At 41.8% G+C, this 23,836-nt stretch overlaps 1 protein-coding gene and 1 long non-coding RNA gene across 6 annotated transcripts in view; one reads left to right on the top strand and one right to left on the bottom strand.

Annotated features, from left to right (window-relative positions):
- Positions 1-490: 490 nt before the first annotated feature.
- On the bottom strand, positions 491-15,866 carry LOC122678937. Its single transcript, XR_006336290.1, has 4 exons — positions 15,731-15,866; positions 14,665-14,757; positions 1,162-2,853; positions 491-547 (listed from the first exon to the last, which is right to left on the bottom strand). It is a non-coding gene; the product is annotated as an uncharacterized LOC122678937 (long non-coding RNA).
- Positions 15,867-20,834: 4,968 nt separating this feature from the next.
- The window catches only part of LOC122678934 (cytochrome P450 7B1), a 735,200-nt gene continuing 732,198 nt past the window's right edge, over positions 20,835-23,836 (top strand). For 3 of the 5 annotated variants that reach the window (XM_043879094.1, XM_043879092.1, XM_043879093.1), the window contains exon 1: positions 20,836-21,576. In XM_043879094.1, coding sequence (XP_043735029.1) covers positions 20,933-21,576 — 644 coding nt within the window. In that variant the 5' untranslated portion in view covers positions 20,836-20,932. Of the gene's footprint in view, positions 21,577-23,836 lie in introns of all 5 variants that reach the window. The other 2 variants (XM_043879091.1, XM_043879090.1) reach the window with 2 other exon arrangements.

Genomic DNA, 23,836 nt, shown 5'->3' with positions numbered 1-23,836 from the left:
TGCTGTACAGCAAAGTGAATCGGCCATATATAAACAAATACCCTCTGTTTTTTGGATTTCCTTCCCATTTAGGTCACCACAGCACTGAGTGGAGTTACCTATGCTATACCGTTGGTTCTCATTAGTTATCTATTTTATACACCATTGCGTTTGTTGTTTAGTCGCTGTCATGTCCTACTTTGTGACCCCATGGACTGCAGCAGGCCAGGATTCCCTGTTCTTCACTGTCTCCTGGAGTTTGCTCAAAATCATGTCCATTGAGTCAGTGATGCCATCCGACCGTCTCATTCTCTGTCACCCACTTTTCCTCCTGCCTTCTATCTTTCCCAGCAACATGGTCTTTTCCAATGAGTTGACTCTTCGCGCCAGGTGGCAGCTTAAGCATCAGTCCTTCTAATGCATAGTCAGGATTGATTTCCTTTAGGATTGATTGATCTCCTTGCTGCCCAAGGGACTCTCAAGAGTCTTCTCAAGTACTACAATTGGAAAGCATCAATTCTTCAGGGCTCAGCCTTCTTCATGGTTCAACTCTCACATCCGTACATGACTACTGGAAAAAACATACACAGTAGTGTATACATGTCAATCCCAATCTCCCAGTTCATCCCACCTCCCTTTCCCTCTTTGGTGTCCATACATTTTTTCTCTGTCTGTTGTCTCCATTTCTGCTTTGCAAATAGATTCATGTGTCCCATTTTTCTAGGTTCCAAATATATGCATTAATATACAATACTCATTTTTCTCTTTATGACTTACTTCACTCTGTATGACACTCTCTAGGTCCATCCACATCTCTGTAAATGAAACAATTTTGTTCCTTTTTTATGGCTGAGTACAATATACACTATTCCTTTGTATTTATGGGCACATATTCTCTATCCATTCAGTTTTAAAATATAAACTATTAGAAACTAATGAGCTAACTTTTCTATAAGAAGATGAACCAGATACAGATTTTAGTTCATGGTTGAAGACTGGAGTAGACATTCCTACCCACAATATACTTTCTTTTCCTTTCAGTAGAAACCCTGCCCTCCCCATTATTTTTCCAACCTTAACGAACCTCCTTTTTTTTTGTACTTATGGTGAAACTACCATTTACAGTCACACAACTATTCCCAGAGATAGAAACACAACACAAGCTACATCAACCATACTCACCCTTGCGGGATTTAAATAACAGCAAAGATCCACAGATGCAGAAGGTGTCCATGACAGGATGATCCAATGGAATTATTAAAAATAGAGTTCTCAGGTTCCTGAAGCTGAAAGCCACAGGGATATTCTAGAGCTTATCTTTCATTTTGTCAAGCTAATCTAGGTTCTGTACATGGATCTCATTTTCTTGTTTAAGTTATAGCTCCTTTTGCTTTCATCAAAGGGTGATGCATCTCCACGGATGCAGGGACCATACTGAATTTCACTCATTGTTAGATTGCCTGTGTTTGGCTCCACTGAGTTTTTGGTAGGCATTCAACTATTTGCTGAATCATGAAACAACAGGGCGAATAAGCTCACCCAGTGCCTAAAAGTATTTCCTGCTGTTACGATTTAACATTTTAGGGGTTTCCCTGGTGGTCTATGCTTCCACTGCAGGGGGTCGGGTTCAATTCCTGGTCCAAGAACTAGGATCCCCCATGCTGCATGGTGTGGCCCCAGAAATTTAACATCTTAAATCTAAATAGTTGAGGTATTTCTCATTAAACATCTATTAATAAAATAATGTGACAGAGATGAGTATTAATATGAAAAATGGATTTAAAAGGGCAGAAGGTTTTGACAAAAATTTTAAAAAATGATTTTTATATTGTCCATTATATGTCCTAATAGAATTAAAGTGCAATCCCTACTTACTCTTTGATGAATAACATTTTAACATACTTCTTTTTGTTCTCATCTGTGAACATTATTGATTATCTGCACAAATTGTTTTTCCACAGCCATCAATTCACTATTTAATTTTGTAAAGCACTGTTATGGACTGAATGTTAGTGTCCCCCTTGCAAAATTCTTATGTTAAAATTTAATTCCTAATATGGTATTTGGAGGTGGGACCTTTGGAGGTAATTAGATCATGAGGGTACAGCCTTCATGAAAAGGACTAGTGTCCATATAGTAAAAGGCCAGAGAGCCTCTTTCTACGATATGAGGACACAACAGGAATGTTGTGTAGCCATGAATTGTAGCCATCTACAATTCAGAAGAGGGCTCTCAACAGAATCCTTGATCTCAGACTCCCAGTCTCCAGAAGTAAGAGAAATAAATTTCTGTGGTTTATAATCCATACGGTCTATGGTACTTTGTTGTAGCAACTCAAATTGACTAAGAGACAAATACATAGGCCAAGAATTACCAAATTTGGTAGATATGCCTCTGAGTATCCATGAAGATTTTTCAAGAACTTTGTAGGCAGTAGATGAAAATCCATTTTCATATTCTCAACTTTTTGCAAAAATTGATCTGCCTGAGAATAGATCTAGGGTCAAGGCATCAATTTAGTTTTTTTTTTTCCATTTCCTTCTAACAATCAAACTTCCCTCATATTACAAAAGAAAGGGTTATGTTTCACCCAATCCAAATCTTAGGGAAAAGTATCTGAAAACTTCCTCAACCAAATCAACATAAATTTTTGATAAGACTTTGATAAGGCTTATCTTTCCCTTTCTACTATGTTTTTGTCTTCCAGACAAACTAGGGCATTAGAAATAGGGTATCCTGCCCATGCTGGAATATTCTGAAATCAGATTTATATGTAGGGTTGGGTTAAAGAAGAAGTGACAATCATCTCTAAAGATCTATTTTCTTCTATCCCCCTAATTCCTGTCAACAAAATTGTGGACGCTGAGGAAGATCCTGAGAAGAAAGCAATAGTAGTGTGTCAGTAATAAAAACTAAAGGGTATTGTAGGCTATTTCTCATAGAAACTCATAGAAAGGCTGTAATTAATTATGTCCAATGTCTATTTCAGAATTAAAAAGTTAAGATTTGTAAACACACATGGTCCCTTCCCTTTCCCTATCTGGTTTCCTTTCAGAAAAACTGAGTCCACACACCAGTAGTTAGGGCAGAGCAAAATAACATGAAGAGGGGAAACAGGAGCACAAGCCCAGCACTGAGCGTCTGTCTGAGCATCATTAAGAAGGTGTCTGCACGGTGGCCAGGGCTTCCCAGGTGGTGCTGTGACAAAGAATCTGCCTGCCAAGCAGGAGACACTGGTTTGATCCCTGGGTGGACGACATCTTCTGGAGAAGGAAATGGCAATCCATTCTTGTATTATTGCCTGGAAAAATCCCATGGACAGAGGAGCCTGGTTGGCTACAGTCTATGGGGTTGCAAAGAGTTGGATATGACTTAGGACTGAGCATGACTTAGGACTGGCCAACGGTGGCCCCATGTGGGGTGTTAGAGCTAAGAGGTGTGAGGCGCTTATGGTGATGGAACAGTGGTGATGGAAAACTGTCTATAGGCAGGACTGATCAGATAAGTAAATATTTTAAGGATGATGGAATCCATGTTTCTCACTGTCAGAGGGGAGAATTATATATGCATATGTATTCAGATATATTATACACACTGGTTTCCCTTGTAGCTCAGTCATAAAGAATCTGCCAGCAATGCAGGAGACCCAGGTTCGATTCCTGGATCAGGAAGATCCCCTGGAGAAGGAAATGGCAACCCACTCCAGTACTCTTGCCTAGAGAATCCCAGGGACAGAGGATCCCGGCAGGCTACAGTCCATGGTGTCACAACAGTCGGCCATGACTTAGTGACTAAACCACCACCATTATACCTATTAAAATGTATATTTCTAATTAACTTGTATTTTCAAGGTTTACCTATCCATTTCTGTAAAATTCTAAGTTTCTTTGATCAATAATAAGCCAATAATAATTGTAATGATAACTTAATCCAGATGAAGGAAGAATAGCACTTAGGTCCTCTGGTCACAGAGAATATAAAAAAAATAATTTCAATTTATATACCTAATTTTATAGCAGAAAGATATAAAATGTGATCAATAAAAGACCGTCAAGCATAAAAATATATTATGTTAGGATAAAATTCTGTAGGAGAAATGGAATGGAAATATGAGTTCAAGGAGAAAATGGGACAATGTTAAAATTTCTGGTTGTTAAAGAAGAGCTTATTCATGGATTTTTAAAATGAGGATGGTGGGCATAAAGTCACTATAGCATTTAAATTATATTGATTAGAACATATTAAAGGATGACAATATGATTTCTATATCAAATGTCAATAATTAAAATATGCTGAAAGTCACATCTTTTGATACTATTTTACCTTATGATGAAAATGTTTCACTGTTAATTTAAAATTTGGGAAAAGGGTAAAATAGTTTTTAAAAAATATCAGAGGTGTGCAAGCAATCCCTAAATGTAAATATTCCATCTGTCTTTTCCAACTAGAAAAGCAGAAATTCACAAAAATTAATTAAGGTTTACAAGTTCACAATAGTAAATGATGAAAGCAGGAAGAGTCTGACTCTGATCTTCTAAACTTACCACTGTACCTTCAATTTCCCAGATTTTCCTCACTTCACTTCACTTCCTGGCCGGTTTATCTTTCCAACTGTTGGCCTGGCTGACCCACAGGGACCCCAAGATTACCCCTGATGCTGCAGTGCAGACTTGTAAAGGCAAGAGCCACACAGAGGCCCCCACTTCCCACACACTTCTTGTGAGCCCACGTGAGCAGATGTGTCCATGACGTCTCTGTAAGCTCCACCACGTCCACCTACCACAGGGCTTCAGGAGGCCTGGTTGGTGCTTTGCTCAGTGGTCCTCTGAGTTTCCCTTCTGTGCCTTCACTTCCCTAGCTCCTCCCATAATCGTGTAAAGTTTAATCAGATTAATAAATTTCCTATTCTCACAAATATGCATGACGGCTCTGCTTCTTGATCAACACAATTATTTTTACATAGAATAATTCCAGAGTAACAGGATCTTCGGAGAAGGCAATGGCACCCTACTCCAGTACTCTTGCCTGGAAAATCCCATGGATGGAGGAGCCTGGTAGGCTGCATGCAGTCCATGGGGTCACTGAGAATCGGACACGACTGAGCGACTTCACTTTCACTTTTCACTTTCATGCATTGGAGAAGGAAATGGCAACCCACCTCAGAGTTCTTGCCTGGAGAATCCCAGGGATGGGGGAGCCTGGTGGGCTGCCGTCTATGGGGTTGCACAGAGTCGGACACGACTGAAGCGACTTAGCAGCAGTAGCAGCAACAGGATCTTGGTATTAGCAATCTAGAACAGGTTCTTTGATTTGGCTGGATTTAAAGACCATCATGATCCAGTTTCCAGTTGCAAATAGGGCAGTGGTAGTCCATGGCATGCAGTGGGAAAACACTACCTATATTTTTAAATTTTTTTTTTAGTTAATTTATTTTTGGCTGTCCTGAATCTTTATTGCTGTGCATGGGCTGTCTCTAGTTGCAGCAAGTAGGGGCTACTCTCTAGTTGAGGTGTGTAGACTTCTCATTGGGATGGCTTCTCTTGTTGTAGAACATGGGCTCTAGGATACACAGGCTTCAGTAGTTGTGGCACATAGGCTTAGTTGTGGGATCTTATTAATATTAATAGTTCCTTGATTAGGGACTGAACCCATGTTCCTTGAATTGACAGGCAGATTCTTAACCATTGGACCACCAGGGAAGTCCTCAAAGAACACTACTTAAAGTCTCACCTCTAGCCACCTGGAAAGACCTTGCATATCCAAGTGGTTCCTGCCATAGGACATTTTAGTGGAAATAAACATAAAACTACCATGGATTGATTTGGTTGTATCTAAATGTGCTGGGCAACATGGAGGGGGGAAAATGGGATTAGGGTTTTAAATTCATAACTCAAGGTCTTGGTAAGGAATTGAAAACTTCTATAATGGCCCTTAAGGTGACTTTTTTTATCCTCTGTAATCAAAGAATTGAAATTTCTAAAAACTAAACCCAAAATTCAATCCTGTGGATGGCTGAACTGCAAGGCAAATTTAATTCTAAGTTCTTAAGGTCTTTTAGAAAATTAATTAGAAATTTATTAGAAAAGAGTGAGTTTCTGAAATTTGGGAGGAAGGCACATACACAAATTCCAAGAAAGCTGAGGATTTCGAAGACCCAAATTCTACTATTTTCTTTGACAAAGTGAGACTTCTACCACTTTCTGAGATTAGTCACCTTTTGTCTGAAGAAACTGTAAAAGATCTCTTATTTTCAGGGCACTACTATCATCCTTAAGGCCTACTCCCATCACCTCTCATTGTTTCTAACTCTACAAACAGATTCAAATCCCAGATGACTCCAGAGGTTCAGCTACAGAGTATGACCCATGAGGATGTCCTCCTAAGGGATAGGAGGGAGAATAAAATTATTTTTTATTATAAGGAACTTGCACTCCTTGTGAAGCAGTACCGTGTTATTTGAAAGTGGTCTTGAATTAGTTGTAAATGTGTATTGCAAGTTCTAGGAAAGCCACTAAACACAGTAAAAGGAAGAAGTATAATTGACAGACTGAGAAAGAGAAAAGGAAAATTAATATGAAATATTCAATGAAAACCTCAAAAGGCAGAAAAAGAGTAGAGAACAAAATAGGAACAAGGGCAACAAAGAGAAAACAGTAGCCACACTAATACTAATCAAAAGAAAGCTATAATAATTTCTGACAAAGTGGATTTTGGGACAAGGAAAGTTATCAGGGATAAAGAGGGACATTACATAATGATTAAGTGGCCAATTCTCTAATAAGGCATAACAGTCTTTAAAATGTATGTACCTAGCAACAGAACATCAAAATACATAAGGCAAAATCTGATGGAGCTGCAAGAAGAAACAGATGAATCCACTACTATATGTGGCTTCCCTGGTGGGCAGGATGGTAAAGAATTCAATCTGGGAGACCTGGGTTCAATCCCTGAGTCAGGAAGATCCCCTGGAGAAGGTAATGGCTACCCACTCCAGTATTCTTACCAGGAGAATGCTATGGACAGAAGAGCTTGGTGGGCTACAGTCCATAGGGTTGCAAAGAGTTGGACATGACTGACATGACTTAGCATGCACGCATGCACTTTTATAGATAGAGGCCTTAACATCCCTCCTTCAGAAATAGGCAGATAAAGCAGACAGAAAGAACATATGAACTCAAAAACACTGTCAATCAACTGGGTATCATGGACAGCCATAGACTACTTCATTCAACAACAGCAGAATATACATTCTTCCCAAGCTCACTTGGAACATTTGCCAAGACAGACCACATTCTGGACCATAAAGTTCACCTTATCACATTTATAAAGATAGAAATATTACAATGTCAGCTCTCAGATCATGATGAAATTAAACTAGAAATCAATAGCAGAAAGACAGGTAGAAAATTCCCAAACACATGGAGATTAAACAATATACTTCTAAATAATATTTGGGCCAAAGAAAAAGATCTCAAGAAAAATTTTAAAATATTTTGAAGTAAATGAAAATGAAAATACAGCTATAAAAATTTTTAGATGCAAAAGGCAATGTTTAGTGGGAAATTTACAGCATTGAATGCATATATTAGGAAAGAGAAAAGTTTAAAATCAGTCGTCTAAGCTTCCATCTTAGGAAACTAGAAAAAGAAGAGCAAATTAATCCAAAATAAGCAGAAGAAAATAAATAATAAGAATTGGAATAGGAATCAATGAAATTGTTGACAGAGACAATCAATGAAATTAAAAGCCGTTTTTTTTGAAGAAATCAACAAAATTTACAAGCCTCTAGCCAGGTTAACTAGTTTAAAAAGAGACAGTATGCAACTCACTAACATGAAAAGTGAAAGAGGGGCCATCACTACAGACCTCACAGGCATTAAAAGGATGATTAAGGAATATTATGTGTCATCAAAAGCATAAAGAAAAAAAAAACATAAAGAAGGCAGGAGTGGTAATTCCTACTGTATCCCCATTTCACTTCCTATGTTGACTATGCAGGACACAGGTAAATCCTCAGGAATGACAATGGTGTATTATGAGGTTAATAAGATGATGATTTGAATTAGAGCTGCTGTACCCCATGTGGGCTTCCCTGATAACTCAGTGGTAAAGAATCTGCCTGCAATGCAGGAGACCCCAGTTTGATTCCTGGGTTGGGAAGATCCCCATTGCAGCACACCAATACATCCCTGGACACTGCAGCTATTAATCTCAGAAATGCAGTTTGCTTTCACCTAGAAGGGTCAGCAATAAACAGTCACTGTCCCATCCACTTATATCAAGTCTTTAGCCCTTGTTATAATCAAAATCCAATTAGGAGAGGCCTTTATTGCTTCTTCATTCACATATTCACATATTCTTCATTCACATATTCATTCTTCATTCTTGATCTACTACACTGATTGTTATCATGCTGATTTGACCTTATGAAGAGGAAATTAAACTTTTCTAGACATCCCGTTAGACACATGTATGCCACCTTGATGGATTTTTTAAGGGGATGGTGATCAAGGGTCAAGAAAAGCAGGTTGCTGCATCTGATTCCTCCTACCTCCAGGAAGAAGCACAACAGTTACTGAACATTTTGGATTTTTAAGGAAAACAAGTGTCTCATTAGGGTTTGACACCCCAATATGTTTACTGAGTAACCCAGAAGCCTTCCAGTATTGATAGGGTTCAGAGCAAGACAAAGTCCTGAACAGGTTCAGGCTGTTATGTAAGTGACTCCGCTGCTGGGTTCATTTGATCCAGCAGGTCCGATAGTGTCTGAAGTGTCTATGGACAACAGAGATGCCCTCTGGAGCCACTGAAGGTGAGTCACAGAAAAACCTATAAGATTTCACAGCAAAGCCATAATTCTCTGCCTATAACAATTCTTTTGAAAAACTTCTGTCTTGCCTCTGGGTCTCATGGAAACCAAACATTTGATTGCGGCCAGCAAATTACCATGCAACCTGAGCTGCCCATGGAGAACTAGGTCTGACTCATCAAGCCATGAAGTTGGATGTAGAGAGCAGCACTCCATCATCAAGTGTAACATATCAGGCTCAAGAAAATCTTAAAAGCACAATTAATTTCTAGAACCAATTCTCATATTTCTGCTACATTACTTCCTTTCACAACCTACCACAATTTTCTGCAGTCTGATGACTTAAAAAGAAACAAAACAAAACAAAACTCAGCCTGCTCTGTAAAGAGTATTGCACGATATGGTGACACCACCCAAAAATAAATGGCTACAACAGTACAGCCCATTTCACAACTGAAAAATGGTTTGAAAGTAAACCCTCCAAATGGACAGAACTTCAGGCAATGTACCTGGTCGTTTGTTCTTCCAGAAACGAAAGATGACCAGAAATACAGATCTTCATTGAGTGATGGGTATTAGATGAGAGTTCAGTTGTACAATCAGTTATTTAGAAGAAAAACGATCAGAAGACTGTTGACAAGAGGTCTAGGGCAGAGGTATGTGGATAAGCCTTGCCACATGGTTATTAACTGTAAAAGCATTTTTTTGGTTTCATATTAATGCTTCCCAAAGACCAACTTCAGCAGATCTCAATAAATAGCCTCTTTTCTCAGCTATTCTTATTGTCAATCATGAGTTCACAGACAAGACGGTCATGGTTGCAGGAATGGAGATTATATGCCTGCAAGTTATTCATCTTCTTGTACCTGTTTTCTCATATTTAAAATAGAGATTATAAAAGTACCAACCCAGTGGGGTTATTGTGAGGGCAGATGAAAATACATATGAAAGAACATAGAACAGTAAGCAACACATAAAAAGTGATTAATAGATACTGAGTGATTTTCTATCTATGAAATATGTATAAAGCACTGGCTATACTGAAGGCCCTGTGTGAGGATGTTGTGAACTAGATAGTCAAAGTCCCTGTTTTCTGAAGCTGACATTCTTGTGGAGAAGGTTTTCAACCATTTATTACAATACATGTTATTTAATGATAATGTCATAAATGCTAGCAAAATGAAATTCAATACTCTAAGGAGGCAAAGAACAGGTTGAGATGTTTTCTGTCTAAAACAGATAGCTTAACTAAGCCTTAAGAGAGACTGTTGTTAATCATTCCTGTTATTTTGGCAAGCAACTCTTGTCCTGTCAACAAACCATCTATTCTAGATTACTTCTTTAGAAAAATGAAACACACAAAATTACCCAGCCTCTATCCTTAAGGGCCCCTACTGTCTCTTCTTATTCCTCAGAAACAACCAACTAAACCTACCCTTTGCTCCCTCTAAGTTAGTTCTGTAATCATGATGTTTTCCTCAAATTAAAGCTTTGTCATTGTGTAAATATTGACCCAATATCTAGAAATATCTTTTAGAAAAGAGAAAAATTATACGGTAGGTTGATATGCATTATACATAGTACATATTTATAAGACATTTTCTAGAAATAATCTAGAAATGCATTACATATAGTGAGGCAACCCTACACAGTAGAAAATGTGCCAATAAAATTCAGATTTTATTGAAAATCCACTTGCTTGCAAAATCTAGCTCCTGCACTTGGTCAACCTCATAGGAATACTGTGTAGATAAAATGTAGATGAAAATATTTAGATTGGTGATCAGCCCATTGTGGGTACTCAATAAATATTCATTCCATTTAATTTGTGAACATTAGTTTGCCAATGTTCATTCATTTAACAAGTATTTATTGAGACTCTACTAAGTGGCACATATTCTGCCAAGCATGGTGTGTGCACTGGTGAGACAGTCAAGGTTCTTGATGGCCGAGAAGTTATCAGGTCTGTGTGTCAAGTGAAGATAATAAGATTCAGCCAGCTAGATTGTCCAGTGGGCACATGAGATAATGTTTGAAAAACCAGCAAAGAACTATGCTAGTTCATTCTCAGACTTCTACTTACCAAATAATTATGTTCTGATTCCTTATGCAGAAATGCAGAGAAAAGTAGGTGGGTAGAAGTCTAACCTATTCCTTAATTTCTGTGTGAGCATAGAAAGTTCCTTAGAGCATTGTATTACACTTTTCTTGGCTCGGGGCTTGTGTACATGCTAGAGGGTTAAGCAGCTTACTGAGAAATGGCAGATAAGAAATCTAGGTAAGGAAGAGATTTTTAGGCTGTTCAAAGAACTGATACAGAAGAAGCAAAAACCCAGGAGACATGAGAAAAGAGTATGGGATTTTGAGATTCTAGAATACCAGAGGCAGAAGGAGGAAATTCTGAAAAGCTAAACTGGCCCGTGGACCTTTCCAGATTAAGAATCGTTAAAAAGGTGAGGAGTAACAGGTAGAGAAAAGACATAATGTCTATAAGTGGGACTCTCTGAGACACCTACCAATGCAGAAAGGGCTCGTTATTATTTGCCCACCAAGTATTCAGTGAATATCTGAATATTCACTGGAAGGACTGATGCTGAAACTCCAACACTTTGGCCACTTGATGTGAAAAGACGACTCACTGGCAAAGACCCAGATGCTGGGAAAGAATTGAAGGCAAAAGAGGAAGGGAGCAGCAGAGAATGAGATGGTTAGAGAGCATCACCGACTCAATGGACATGAATTTGGGCAAACTCTGGGAGATAGTAAAGGACAGAGGAGCCTGGGGTGCTGCAGTCCATGGGGTCACACAGAGTTGGACACAACTTAGTGACTGAACAGCAACAAGACGCTCTGACCAATCACTGTCATCACGGTAACTTTAAGGATGGGAGGGAAGGAACATTATTATTCTTTAATTTCCTAAACATTTACTTATATTTTTGAAAGACAGCATAGTTAATTTTGCTTAAAATTTTTTTAAGTTGATATTTTTGATGATGATAATTGTATTTTTAAAATATTATATGCTCATTGTTCAGAAGAAATTTTTCTATTGCTTCTTGACATGAGAGTGGTTGGCACAAATAACTGGTGTGAACTGAACTGCTCAGCTTCACAAAAGCAGGAGGTATTTGATATTTGAAGAGGAAAATTCTGGAGGGAGAGAAGAACCGGAGAGGCTGGACTCTGTCAGGAGGAAGAGAAACATATATAAGGCTGGACATTTTGGGTGTCCACTGGGGGTCTTGGAAGGTATCCCCTGTAGATAAGGGGCCTACTGCAGTCTACAGGTTTTAGTCTAAAGGTTTTTTTTCTTTAACATTAGAAGCATTTAATAAACATGACTGCTATATCATCACAGAAGCTGAGAGGCTAGTGTTGCTGCGGTTCTGCTAGTAAGAAAGAGAGCAACTCCAAAATGAATGAATACAGGAGTCAGCAGCACCCATTGCCACCTGCCCTGTTCTATTTCTGCGGCACTGGAGCAGACACTACATGTGTACTGGTCACTGAATATATGGCGGACACTGTGTATTCAGTCGTCACTGTGTATGTACTGGACACTGTGTATTTGGTGAACAATGCATACGTGCTCACTGGGTTGTGTCACCCAGATTCTGTCAGGGTGGGAGGATCCGTGCTCCCAGCTTCTGGGAGTGCCACTAGTAGCTTTAGGAACTGCCTTTAGCTAAAGAGAGCTCCTTTCCAAGGTTGCCCACCCCCGCCCCCAGCCTTCCGCCACCCTGAGGGCAGTCCACAGCCAATGGCATGTTGCTACTGAGCTCTGAAAGCCTGGATCTTCACCCTAACCTTGGGACAATTCTAGGGGCAGTGTGGACTCTAGATATCCTTGTGGGCTGAATCTTTGGGTTTTTTAAAAAAAATTTTTAATTGGGAACTAAATTGCTTTACAATGTTGTGTTGGTTTCTGCTGTAAAACAACATGAATGAACCACAAGTATCTATTAATATACATCCCCTCCCCTGTGAGCCTCCCTCCCACCCCCCCGAGTCTTTGGTTGAGGTTGCACCCTGAGCCAATTTCTCCCTGTGTCTGCATGTTTCAACCCCCTGGCACTTATCCTCAGACTCTGTCCTGGTAAAGTCCCATGCTGGTCTATCTCTCTCTGTCTCCCTGGACCTCTTCTGTAACAGGTAGAAACAGCAAAACCTGGTGGTGGTGTGGATAGACTTTATTTCAGACTATGGCTTTTGTGGCTTCTCTAAGAACCAGCCTGGCCCAAAACACCCACCCCTACCCCCCAGAAAAGAGTTTGTGGGTGTCTATAACTTCCCCTTAGTGAACAGAGATAGTTGGGGGCAGTGAGGGGGAAATCTAGGCTCAGACGCTAATGAGAAAATGAAATGTTGGAAAAGCCAGTGAATTAGAAACAGAGATGGAGTCTCAAATCTTGGCGTGGGAAGTAGGGTCAGATCATGAGAATGAACTAAAGTTCAGCATGGGATTGTAAATTTATAAGCCAGAGTATTCAAAACTCAAGTGTGAATAAGGAATGCCAAGACTATTAAACAAGAAATGACAAAACTCTTGAATCTTTTCCTTCCTCTTGGAGATAATCAGAGCCATCTGTTCCACCATTTTTAAAGCTGCTTCAAAATAATTACATCCAGGCCTTACCTAAAATTGTACTTTATTAAGAAAAAGATTTACATTTAACAATGGTCTCTACTATTGGGTCACTCTTCATTCAACAGCAATTTTTTTTTCTAATAAGCATTCTTGCTTGCCATGTCTGTATGTGTAAAGTGAGTGCTAGGTTGACATTCTGAGGAGAAAGAGAAACTAAAGGAAAAATAAGTGCAATTTTTTTTAATTTTAAAGAAAGACAGAATAAGAGGAAGCATTTGTGATTTAAGATATTTTTGGTCAGGTTCAAGGCCAACATCTGAGGTGCCCTGCTATTTACTATGTGCTAACTAAACAATACTAACAGCAATCTTAGGAGATATATATATATATATATATATTTACATATGTATAATTACTGTCTCAGATGCAATCAGAATAGCCACCTTAAGCAAACAAGAAATGGCACATTTTACATTTTAATTGGGCAGAAGTAATTATCAATAAGCTAACACCTTAACTGGGCTGAACTTGTCTGATAAGCTCATTTCTACTTACACCCTCTGCCAATGGAGCAGAAGGTGCTCAAATATGAAAAAGAGGAGAAGTACCAGGCATTTTGATTGTCATATATTTACTGCTCACAATTTCATTCTCATAAAGCTATAGGCAAAGTAGCCTTCTGCCATTTTTCAGATGGAAAAATCAAGACTAGCTTCTGAGTTAGTGAGAGAGCTCTGAGGTAGGCCAAGGTATAAAGCAGAGAACCAACTGTCCTCATGGGGTGCTATGGTTATGGACAGCTCAAAGTAAAAACAGTATCCCTAAAAATGGAGGCCAGAAGGATTGGATGGGAAAGGTTTGTGAAATAAAGCTCTAAAGAAGACAGGATGGTACTCTGGAAGGAGATGACTCTGTAGTACAAGCTGAATAATCACGGGTAACCTGAAACTCTTTTGAGGCTTGGTTTTTTGTATGCATGCTAAGTGGCTTCAGTCATATCTGACTCTTTGGGACCCTATCAACTGTAACCCACCAGGCTCCTCTGTCCACGGGATTCTCCAGGCAAGAATACTGGAGTGGGTTGCCATGCCCTCCTCCAGGGGACCTTCCTGACCCAGGGAGTGAACCATGTCTCTTATGTCTCCTGCACTGGCAGGTGGGTTTTTTACCGCTAGTGTTACCTGGGAAGCCTAATTTTCTTTTGCCTCTAACAAATAGTAATGCCTACATCAGAAACTGGTTTTAAAGACCAGGAAAAACATGTCAGTGAAACACAAAGCAGTACCTGGCACATGGCAGGTCCTCTTAATCCTTGTTCCTTTCTTTGATTTTCTTCCCTTCCTCTGCTTCAGTCTTTGGCCCAGAAGCAGTCTTAATTCTAACAGGGGGGTAGGAAGTCAAGGTTAGTTAAGACAAAGCTCATGAGGAAGGGGAGAACGGTAACTGCAGTCATTCTTTTTAAAGATATGACTCAAACTCAATCTACATTTTATGTCAAAAGTTAATGGGAACTTGCAGGCTTGAGTACTCAAACCTGCTTTTAAAAGACTTCCAATTTTTTAAAAAAGAGAATGTGTGGAATTCTTCTTTGACAATTCCTACAGTGGGACTTTCAACTGTTTCCCAATAACTGGAGCCCACAAGCCTCCTTTTCCCAAAACATTCTCTGTTTCCCAGGAACTCATAAGATTGCAGCCATATGGGTGCATGTTTTAAAATCCCCTCATCTCACCCCACAATCTCATGTTGACCAGCCTCCTTTCTTTCTCTCTTCCAATGTCAACCTTTCTAGTCCTCTTAGGTCCAGCTCTTTGAAAGAACAATCTCATCCACTTTTATAGCTCTGCAGGACGGGCATAGGGCCACGGACACAATGTGCACTAAATAGAAGTTATTGACCACACAGGGGTGGACTTGGAGGTCTCAATCACATAGGGGTGGATTTGGAGGTCTCAAGCCAATGTATTTGTATTTGCAAAGTCACAGCAGGACTGGGAATTCCCTGACGGTCCAGGGATTAGGACTCCAAACTTTTACTGCCATACAGCCGGGGTTCAATCCCTGGTTGGGGAACTAAGATCCCACAGTCAAGCAGTCAAAAACAGAACAAAACAAAAGAAAGTCAGAGCAGGGGGATTAGGACATAGACGTTGAAATGCAGGGACATAGTCATTTTTCAAGTTTTGGTGATTTCCAAACATGTATGTAAAAGAGAAGGCCTCAAGGGAAGCAGGGCCAAGATTCAAGCCTTAATCATAGATTAGAAAGAGGACAGCAAAAAAGGCAGACAGCTAAGACCGCTTGGTGGATGAGGGTCAGCTGGGCTGGAGGCAGAAGGCTTTGGGGTATACCTGTCATCCGGACCTTCATGGCTCTTCCTTTAGAGGCTCCAGTTTATCACGCTCTCCCTTTATTTCCTCTGGTCCTATTTCTCTTTTTGCATGTATTTTTCTCTCTCCATGGGATTCATGATCAGTATTTTCTGAAGATAAGATGATTAGGCTAGTTGCTATCTATTCTGAAAACATTTCCATATCTGGGTATCTCAAAATCTAAAGTCCACCCCTTGACCTTTAGACCTAACTGTTGATTCTGGTCTAATTAGCAGAATCGATGTACGTAAGACACTAACGTTGGTAGCCAGTGTTTGAAGGAGAAACTTTTGGCTGATTTCTGAAGGGGATGTTGGGCAACTAGAATTTTACTGTTGCCTTACCTGGATGCCTTATGAACTCCTGTGTTGAAATTAAGCTAGTTACCAGATGTAGCAAAAAATATAAAGGATCCCGTTAAATCTGAATTTCATATAAACAACAAATAACACTGAATATAATATTTGGGATATACTTATACATGCTCCAATGGCTGCCTGGGTTCCAGACGTGTGTCTATATTCTAAATAGCATAAAAGAGAATGGAAGTAAAGGGCCTGGCCATGCCTATTAGGGACGCTTGTCTGAAGTAACACCTTAAACTTGGCATACTGGTGAGAATTCAGTCACAAGGTTATATCTAACTATTTATACAAGGAAGGCTGAGAAAGCAGTCTTTGTAATGGACAGCCATGTACTGAGTTAAAAATTGAGGACCCTTATAAGGAAGAGCGGGCAGATATGGTGGGTCAACTAGTCATCTCTGTCAGAGTAAGTGATGGAAATTGAGGCATGCTTTGGAAATAAAATAAATTGAACTGGCTTGAATATACTGATGTTGACACTGGGTTACAAAATCAAAAGGGGAATCAAAAAGGTCTTCAGATTTTATTTCAACCAGGTTAGTTTACAGCATGTGTGTGGTAGTCGCTCAGTCATGTCTGATTCTTTGCAACCCCATGGACTGTAGCCCGTCAGGTTCCTCTGTCCTGTCTTGTGGGATTCTTCAGGCAAGAATACCAGACTGGGTTGCCATTCCCTTCTCCAGGGAATGTTCCTGACCCAGGGATCGAACCCAGGTCTCCTGCATTGCAGGCAGATTCTTTACCATCTGAGTTACCAGAGAAGCCCCAGTTTACAGTATGGAGTTCCCTTTTAGCAGAAATGGCAAACCTAAGAGAAACACATATTCAAAATGTATTAAGTATATACCACAAAGCAGTGGTCACCAACCTTTTTGGCACGAGGGACCGGTTTCATTGAAGATAATTCTTCCACGGACCAGGGAGGGAGTGGGGATGGTTTGGGGATGATTCAAGCACGTTACATTTATTGTGCACTTTATTTCTAATTTAATGCTGTCACTGATCTAACAGGAGGTACCAGTCCAAGGCCTGGAGGTTGGGAACCCCTGCCATAAAGCATTCTAAGTAAGATACTATAGCGATACCACAGGGAGATAGCAATATCACAGTTGCCAACCATATTCAGTGGGTTGACAGTGTAGTCTTCCTCCTTCCACCTACCTAAGACACTGTGATTAACTGCTGGCACTATCTGTTATTAATGCTATAAAATAAAAAGTTTAGCATGGTGCCTGGCCCATGGTAAACATTCAATAAACTAATGATGAACATTTTAACATATCTTTTCAAACAGAAGAGTCATCCAGGAGTCAAATGAAAAACTGAAGCATAAAAGTTGAGGCTTCTTGTGAAAATTAGTGAGAGGGCTTTTCTTCAGTGGATACAGAAATGCGAGGCATTGATTCCATCCTGTAAACTGACTCTGCTGGCCAGTAGTGATGAAAACCAATTTGATTTTTCTCAGAGGGGACAGGATAGCTGTTGGCTCACTGTATGCTCATTTCCTGGAAAACTGAATCTATCACAGGAGATAGGAGGGGCAGTACAAAAAACCCTGGAATCAAAGTACAAGATAAAGAAGCTCAAAAACATTAGAGTTCTGCTTGCCCAGACATTCCCAGTTTTAAGGCCAAGGACAGCAACACAAGTAATTCAGTTCTGGACCATGAACTAAGGGCAAGGCACATGGAAAGTTATTCCAACTACTGGGTTAGTCAAAAAGTTCATTTTTTTTTTTTTCCTGCAAGATGACTCTAGCGGTGTTTTGTTGTCTTTAACTTCATTAGAAACAATTTTGTTAGATTGTATTGTGACAACAATATCAGCCCACATTAAAAATAAAGGGTGAATTTTTGTATAACCATTTTAATATTGAAGATGGAAGAAAAAAGCAACATTGATATATTATGCTTTATTATTTCAAGAAGGGTATGGAGAAAGTACAGAGACTGATCAAATGGGTCAAAAGTGGAGATTTCTCACTGGTTGATGCTCCATGCTCCAAAAGACCAATTGAAGTTGATAGTGATCAAATCAAGACATTAAGTGAGCACAATCAACCTTATGTCATGTGGGAGATAGCTGACATACTCAAAATATCCAGATCAAGTGCTGAAAATCATTTGCAACAGTTTCGTTATGTTCATTGCTTTGAATTTCAGTTCCACATAAGATAAGCAGAAAAAAAGTTCTTGATAGTATTTCTGCATGCAATTCTCTACTTAAATGTAATGAAAACATGTTGTTTTTAAATCAAATAGTGACAGAGGATGAAAAGTAGATACTGTACAACAACATAGGACAGAAGAGATTGTGGACCAAGTGAAATGAACCACCACCAACCACTCTAAAGGTTGGTCTCCATCCAAAGAAGGTGATGGTATGTATATGGGGGATTGGAAGGCAGTCTTCTAACATTCTGGAAAACCAAGGGCTTCCCTGTGGCTCATCTGGTAAAGAATCTGCCTGCAATGTGGGAGACCTGGGTTTGATCCATGGGTTGGGAAGATCCTCTGGCGAAGGGAACGGCTACCCCACTCCAGTATTCTGACCTGGAGAATTCCATGGTCTGTATGGTCCATGGGGTCGCAGAGTTGGACATGACAGAACGACTTTCACTTTCTTTCTGGAAAACCAAATGATTAATTCCAACAAGTACTGATCCCAACTAGACCAAACTGAAAGTAGCATCAGAGAAAAGTGTCTGGAATTAATTGACAGAAAACACATACTCTTCCATCAGAATATCACAAGACCACGTGTTTTTTTGATGACCAGGCAAAAGCTGTTAAAGCTTAGCTAGGAAGCTCTGATTCATCCAATGTATTCACCACACATGGTACCTTCAGTTTTCCATTTATTTAAGTCTTTACAAAATTCTCTTAACGGAAAAAATTTCCATTCCCTGGAAGACTGTAAAAGGCACCTGGAACAGTTCTTTGCTCAAAAAGCTAAAAGGTTTTGGGAAGATGGAATTACAAAGTTGCTGAAAAATGGCAGAAGGTAGTGGAACAAAGCAGTGAATACACTGTTCAGTAAAGTTCTTGGCGAAAATGAAAAATGTTTCTTTCATTTTTACATAAAAACTGAAGAAACCTTTTGGCCAACCCAATACATTATCTCAACTCCAGGGTCGGGGACCAGGGTGATAAGGGGCAGAGTGTAGGTGCAGACAAGGTTGTCTAAGAGCGAGGTCTCAACTTCTATAGCAGGTGAGACAGAAGTAACCCGCCTTGGGAAAATGTGAAATGTGAAAATTCACACGTGTGTATTTACTCTCCACACCAAACTTGGAACGTAATTTTCAGCATTGTGTTAGAGAACATATAGGGTTTTCCAGGTGGCTCAGTGGTAAAGAATCTGCCTGACAATGCAGGAGACGCAGGACTCGGGTTTGATTCCTGGGATGAAAAACAGAGAGTGTTAAAAGTCTGGAAGAGGGAAAGATTAATTACAAGACTTAGTAGTAATTTCTACCAGGAAGTGGTATTTGGGCTGGGTCTTAACAGGTAGGTATAATAGAATTTTAGTATTTAGGGGAAAGAGGAAACTTTTTCAGGCTGAGAACATCATAAACAAAGGTGTGAAAGGACTGATTGTGAGGGACACAGTGGCTCAAGCGTTTCAGTATACGGACCTATCCTAGCCATGGATGGAGGCAGATTGTGGAGGGCTTCTCATTTCAGGCCCAAGATTAATGACTTTATCACAAAGGCAACCAGTGAGAATTTTGAACAGGGTTAAATCTGGCTAACTCTGTGTTGTAGGGATGTGGCAACTGGGAGACGGGCTGGAAAACTCAAAGGTCAAACGTATGGAGACCAGTTCCGAGGCCACTGTAAGAGTCTGGAGAACACTGAAATAAAATCTTACCTAAAGGAAAGAGCATGATGGTACTGGAACAGTCCTGGTTAGAATGGTTATTAATTACTTAACTGGGTGGCCAGAGTAAGTTACTTCACCTGAAAGTTAAAGTGTTAGTCGCTCAGTCTTGTTTGGCTCTTTGTGACCCCATGGACTATAGGCTGCCAAGATCCTCTGTGCATGGGATTCTCCTGGCAAAGATACTGGAGTGGGTCGCCATTTCCTTCTCCACAGGATCTTCCAACCCAGGGATCGGACTGGGTCTCTGGCATTGCAGGTAAACTCTTCACAGTTTGAGCCCCAGGGAAGCCCTTAAACTGAGCCTCATTATATATTCTCTTGCATACCTGCTCAGTCCTGTGGGAGTCTTTATGACCCCATGGACTATAGCCCACCAGGTTCCTGTCCATGGGATTCTCCAGGCAAGAATACTGGAGTGGGTTGCCATTTCCTCCTCCAGAAGGTCTTCCGGACACAGGCATAGAACCCAAGTCTCCTGAGGCTCCTGCATGGTCAGGCAGATTCTTTACCACTAAGTCACATGGGAAGCCCTATATGTTCTCTAACACACAAAAAAAGCACTGCTCCCAGTTTGGTGTGGAGGGTAAATAAACATGTGTCAAGCAATGTGAATGATCATTCCTAAGGAAGAGATCTTTTCAAAAGTTTCTTCCTTGTCCCGAGGACAACTTGCGGGGGCTTGTACCACTTCTGCTGTAGTTAGTACCTTAGCGTCCTTTTTTAACAGCTCGTTTCACGTGTCTTCTCGCTTCTGGAAGTCTTACCCCATCAGGGCTTCTGGAGGGTCCCATCTGGGTCCCCGGTTTTCGGGCCCCTGGGACTGGCATGGGTGCCCAGCAAGCGCGGGAGGGAGCCGAGGAGCGCGGCGTAGACCAGGTAGGCGGAGGGCAGCGCGGCCCACAGGCACCCCGCGGGATGGACGGGGGCGGGGATGGGGAGGCGTGTGGGGATTTCTATGTGGTCGCCGGGGCCCAAGCGCAGCGGGCACAGTTCCAAACCTCCTCGAGGGCCAGCGCGGTCCCTCCGACCCGGGGCGCGGGCTAAGGGATGCCAGACGCAAGCGACTCACTTCCAGCTCAGAACTGAAATCCCCTTCTCTCCGGCCTTTAGCGGCTCCAGCCGGGGAAATCCTAGCCCCTTCCCCCTCGGCTCTAGCCCTTTTTCCTTCCTACCCCCCGGCGGGGACCCGAGGGGGTGGGGGTGGGGGGCGGCGCGCCGCGTTCCAGAAGCTCCGGGCGGGAGGCGGTGGCCGAGCGGGGCGGTGCGCGTGGGTGAGGGGGGGTGGGTCGGAGGAGGGGAGTCTGGGAACTTTGAGACTCGGCCCTCGGTGACATCCAGGCGGCGCCACGGCCTGGCCAGCCTCCTGGGCCCTTGCAGAGTCGCGAGGCCGCGCCGCTTGGAGAGAGACCCCGGCTACCCTGATCTGCGCGCAATCGGGACGGCGGAAGACATGAGCGCGGGCATGGGCGGCTTCTGGCCGGAGCCGTGGCTGCCGCGGTCGCTCGGCTCCCCGGGCCTGGCCCTCGCCGCGGCCCTGCTGCTGCTGGTCTTGTGCCTGAGCGCGCAGCGCACCAGGTAAGCGCCCCGCTGACCCCGCGCCCGCCGGGGCCACGCATGCGTCCTGGGCCCAGAGCACCCTCCAGCATCCCCGGCGCGCGGGCTCACAACTTGTGGGCAGGCCGGCGTCTCTGGGGGTCGGGTGTTAACACAAAGCTTCCCTGCCTCTTTCTCAGGCACGCGCAGACCGTGTGCAAGCGTGGGCACCGAATTCGAATTCGATTCGCTGCTCCAGGCTCGGTTGTAGTCAGCCCTGGGTTTGCGTGTTACACACTAGGTGTCACGCATGGTTTCCAGACACGTTTTGGTGCCTTGCTGCAGTGAGCTGGTGCTTTATGGCCTAGCCTGCGAAGTATCTCAGGAGGGGAATTCTGTTTCATTTCATTTTGTTAGAAGTGAAATGTTTTAGGAAAATCCCAGTGTATGGTATGAATAGTACCTCTGGCTGCCTCTTTGGTACTCAGTTTACCACTGACCGGCATCTGGAAAAAGAATAGTAACTCCTGGGATTTTTGTGGATACTTAATGAGGTTGCAGGGGCTTCCCTGGTAGCTCAGCTGCTAAGGAATCTGCCTGCAGCACAGGAGACCCGGGTTCGATTCCTGGGTGGGGAATATCCCCAGGAGAAGGGATAGGCTACCCACTTTGGTTTCTTGGGCTTCCCTGGCGGCTCAGACCGTAGTTCTCAGAATCCGCCTGCTACTGGGGAGACCTGGGTTCGATCCCTGGGTTGGGAATGGTCCCCCGAAGGAGGGCATAGCAACCCACTCCAGTATTCTTGCCTGGAGAATCCCATGGACAGAGGAGCCTGGTGGTCTGCAGTACATGGGTCCCACAAAGAGTGTGCAAAGAGACCCTCACGACTGAACGACTAAGCACAGCAGTGAGCTTGTAGTGTGTATTTTATACACTTACTCTGTTATTTTTTTTTTTTTTTACTATTTTTTTAAATTTTATTTTTTTTTATTAGTTGGAGGCTAATTACTTCACAACATTTCAGTGGGTTTTGTCATACATTGATATGAATCAGCCATAGATTTACACGTATTCCCCATCCCGATCCCCCCTCCCACCTCCCTCTCCACCCGATTCCTCTGGGTCTTCCCAGTGCACCAGGCCCGAGCACTTGTCTCATGCATCCCACCTGGGCTGGTGATCTGTTTCACCATAGATAGTATACATGCTGTTCTTTTGAAATATCCCACCCTCACATTCTCCCACAGAGTTCAAAAGTCTGTTCTGTATTTCTGTGTCTCTTTTTCTGTTTTGCATATAGGGTTATCGTTACCATCTTTCTAAATTACTCTGTTATTTTTATTAGAACAGAAAAAACAGCGTATTAACAACAACAAAACTCAGAAGTGCGTCACTTTGTTATCTGATTTGAAAAGGGGAAGGAGAACAGAACATAAAAGTACTCACTTTGAAATCTGTTTGTCTTTTCTTGCTGAGTCACTTTTTCATAACACCAGGTTCTTCATAGCTTTTTTTCCTCTTCCTTTTTTGTCTGATCACCTGGGTGGATCTCGGTCAGGTGGGGAGGTTGGGAAGATCAGTGATTTTGTTGGGGACATGTTAGATCAGTAAGGAAGTCTGTTTCTGGTGCTTGGTGGCAAGGTCCAGGGAAGATGTTTAATGATAAAAGTCACAATATGAAAATGGAACATCAAGTCATGAGTAAGGTTGGTCACCTTGTGAAAGAGTGATGAAGAAGCAGGGGTCCCAGGGCATTCTCCTTATTGAAGAGCCAGGCAGAAGAAGATCACCAAAGAAGGCTGAGAAGGAGGGGCCGACAGCATGGGAAGAAAACCAAGGGAATGTGGTGTCCTGGAAGCTAGATAGAAACGTGTTTAAACAGGTAAGGGAGTTACCTGCGTCAGATGCTGCTGAGAAGTCTAGTTTGTTGAGGACAAAGGACCTTCAGAGTTGATAAAACGGAGAATTCTCCTGCAACGTGGGAGACCTGGGTTCGATCCCTGGTTTGGGAAGATCCTATGGAGGAGAGCATGACAACTCACTCCAGTATTCTTGCCTGGAGAATCCCCATGGACAGAGGAGCCCTCGGACTACAGTCCGTGGGGGTGCAAAGAGTCGGACACAACTGAGCGACTCAGCGTGGCTCACAGCACAACACAGAATTGATAAGAGTGAAACTGAGAGTTGATGGACATCTAGCCTGTTTGAAGTGGATTTAAACACTGTCTGTCCTACAGTAGTAGCTCCTAAGGTTTTATATTCAGATGAGAGTGCAGTGTAGTATTATGTTTCATATCTCTTG

The sequence above is a fragment of the Cervus elaphus genome, chromosome 21 (genome assembly GCF_910594005.1).
Source record: "Cervus elaphus chromosome 21, mCerEla1.1, whole genome shotgun sequence".
NCBI classification, from domain to species: Eukaryota; Metazoa; Chordata; class Mammalia; order Artiodactyla; family Cervidae; genus Cervus; species Cervus elaphus.
Note: the sequence above shows the minus strand (reverse complement) of the source record. Positions and strands in the feature narration are given on the sequence as shown.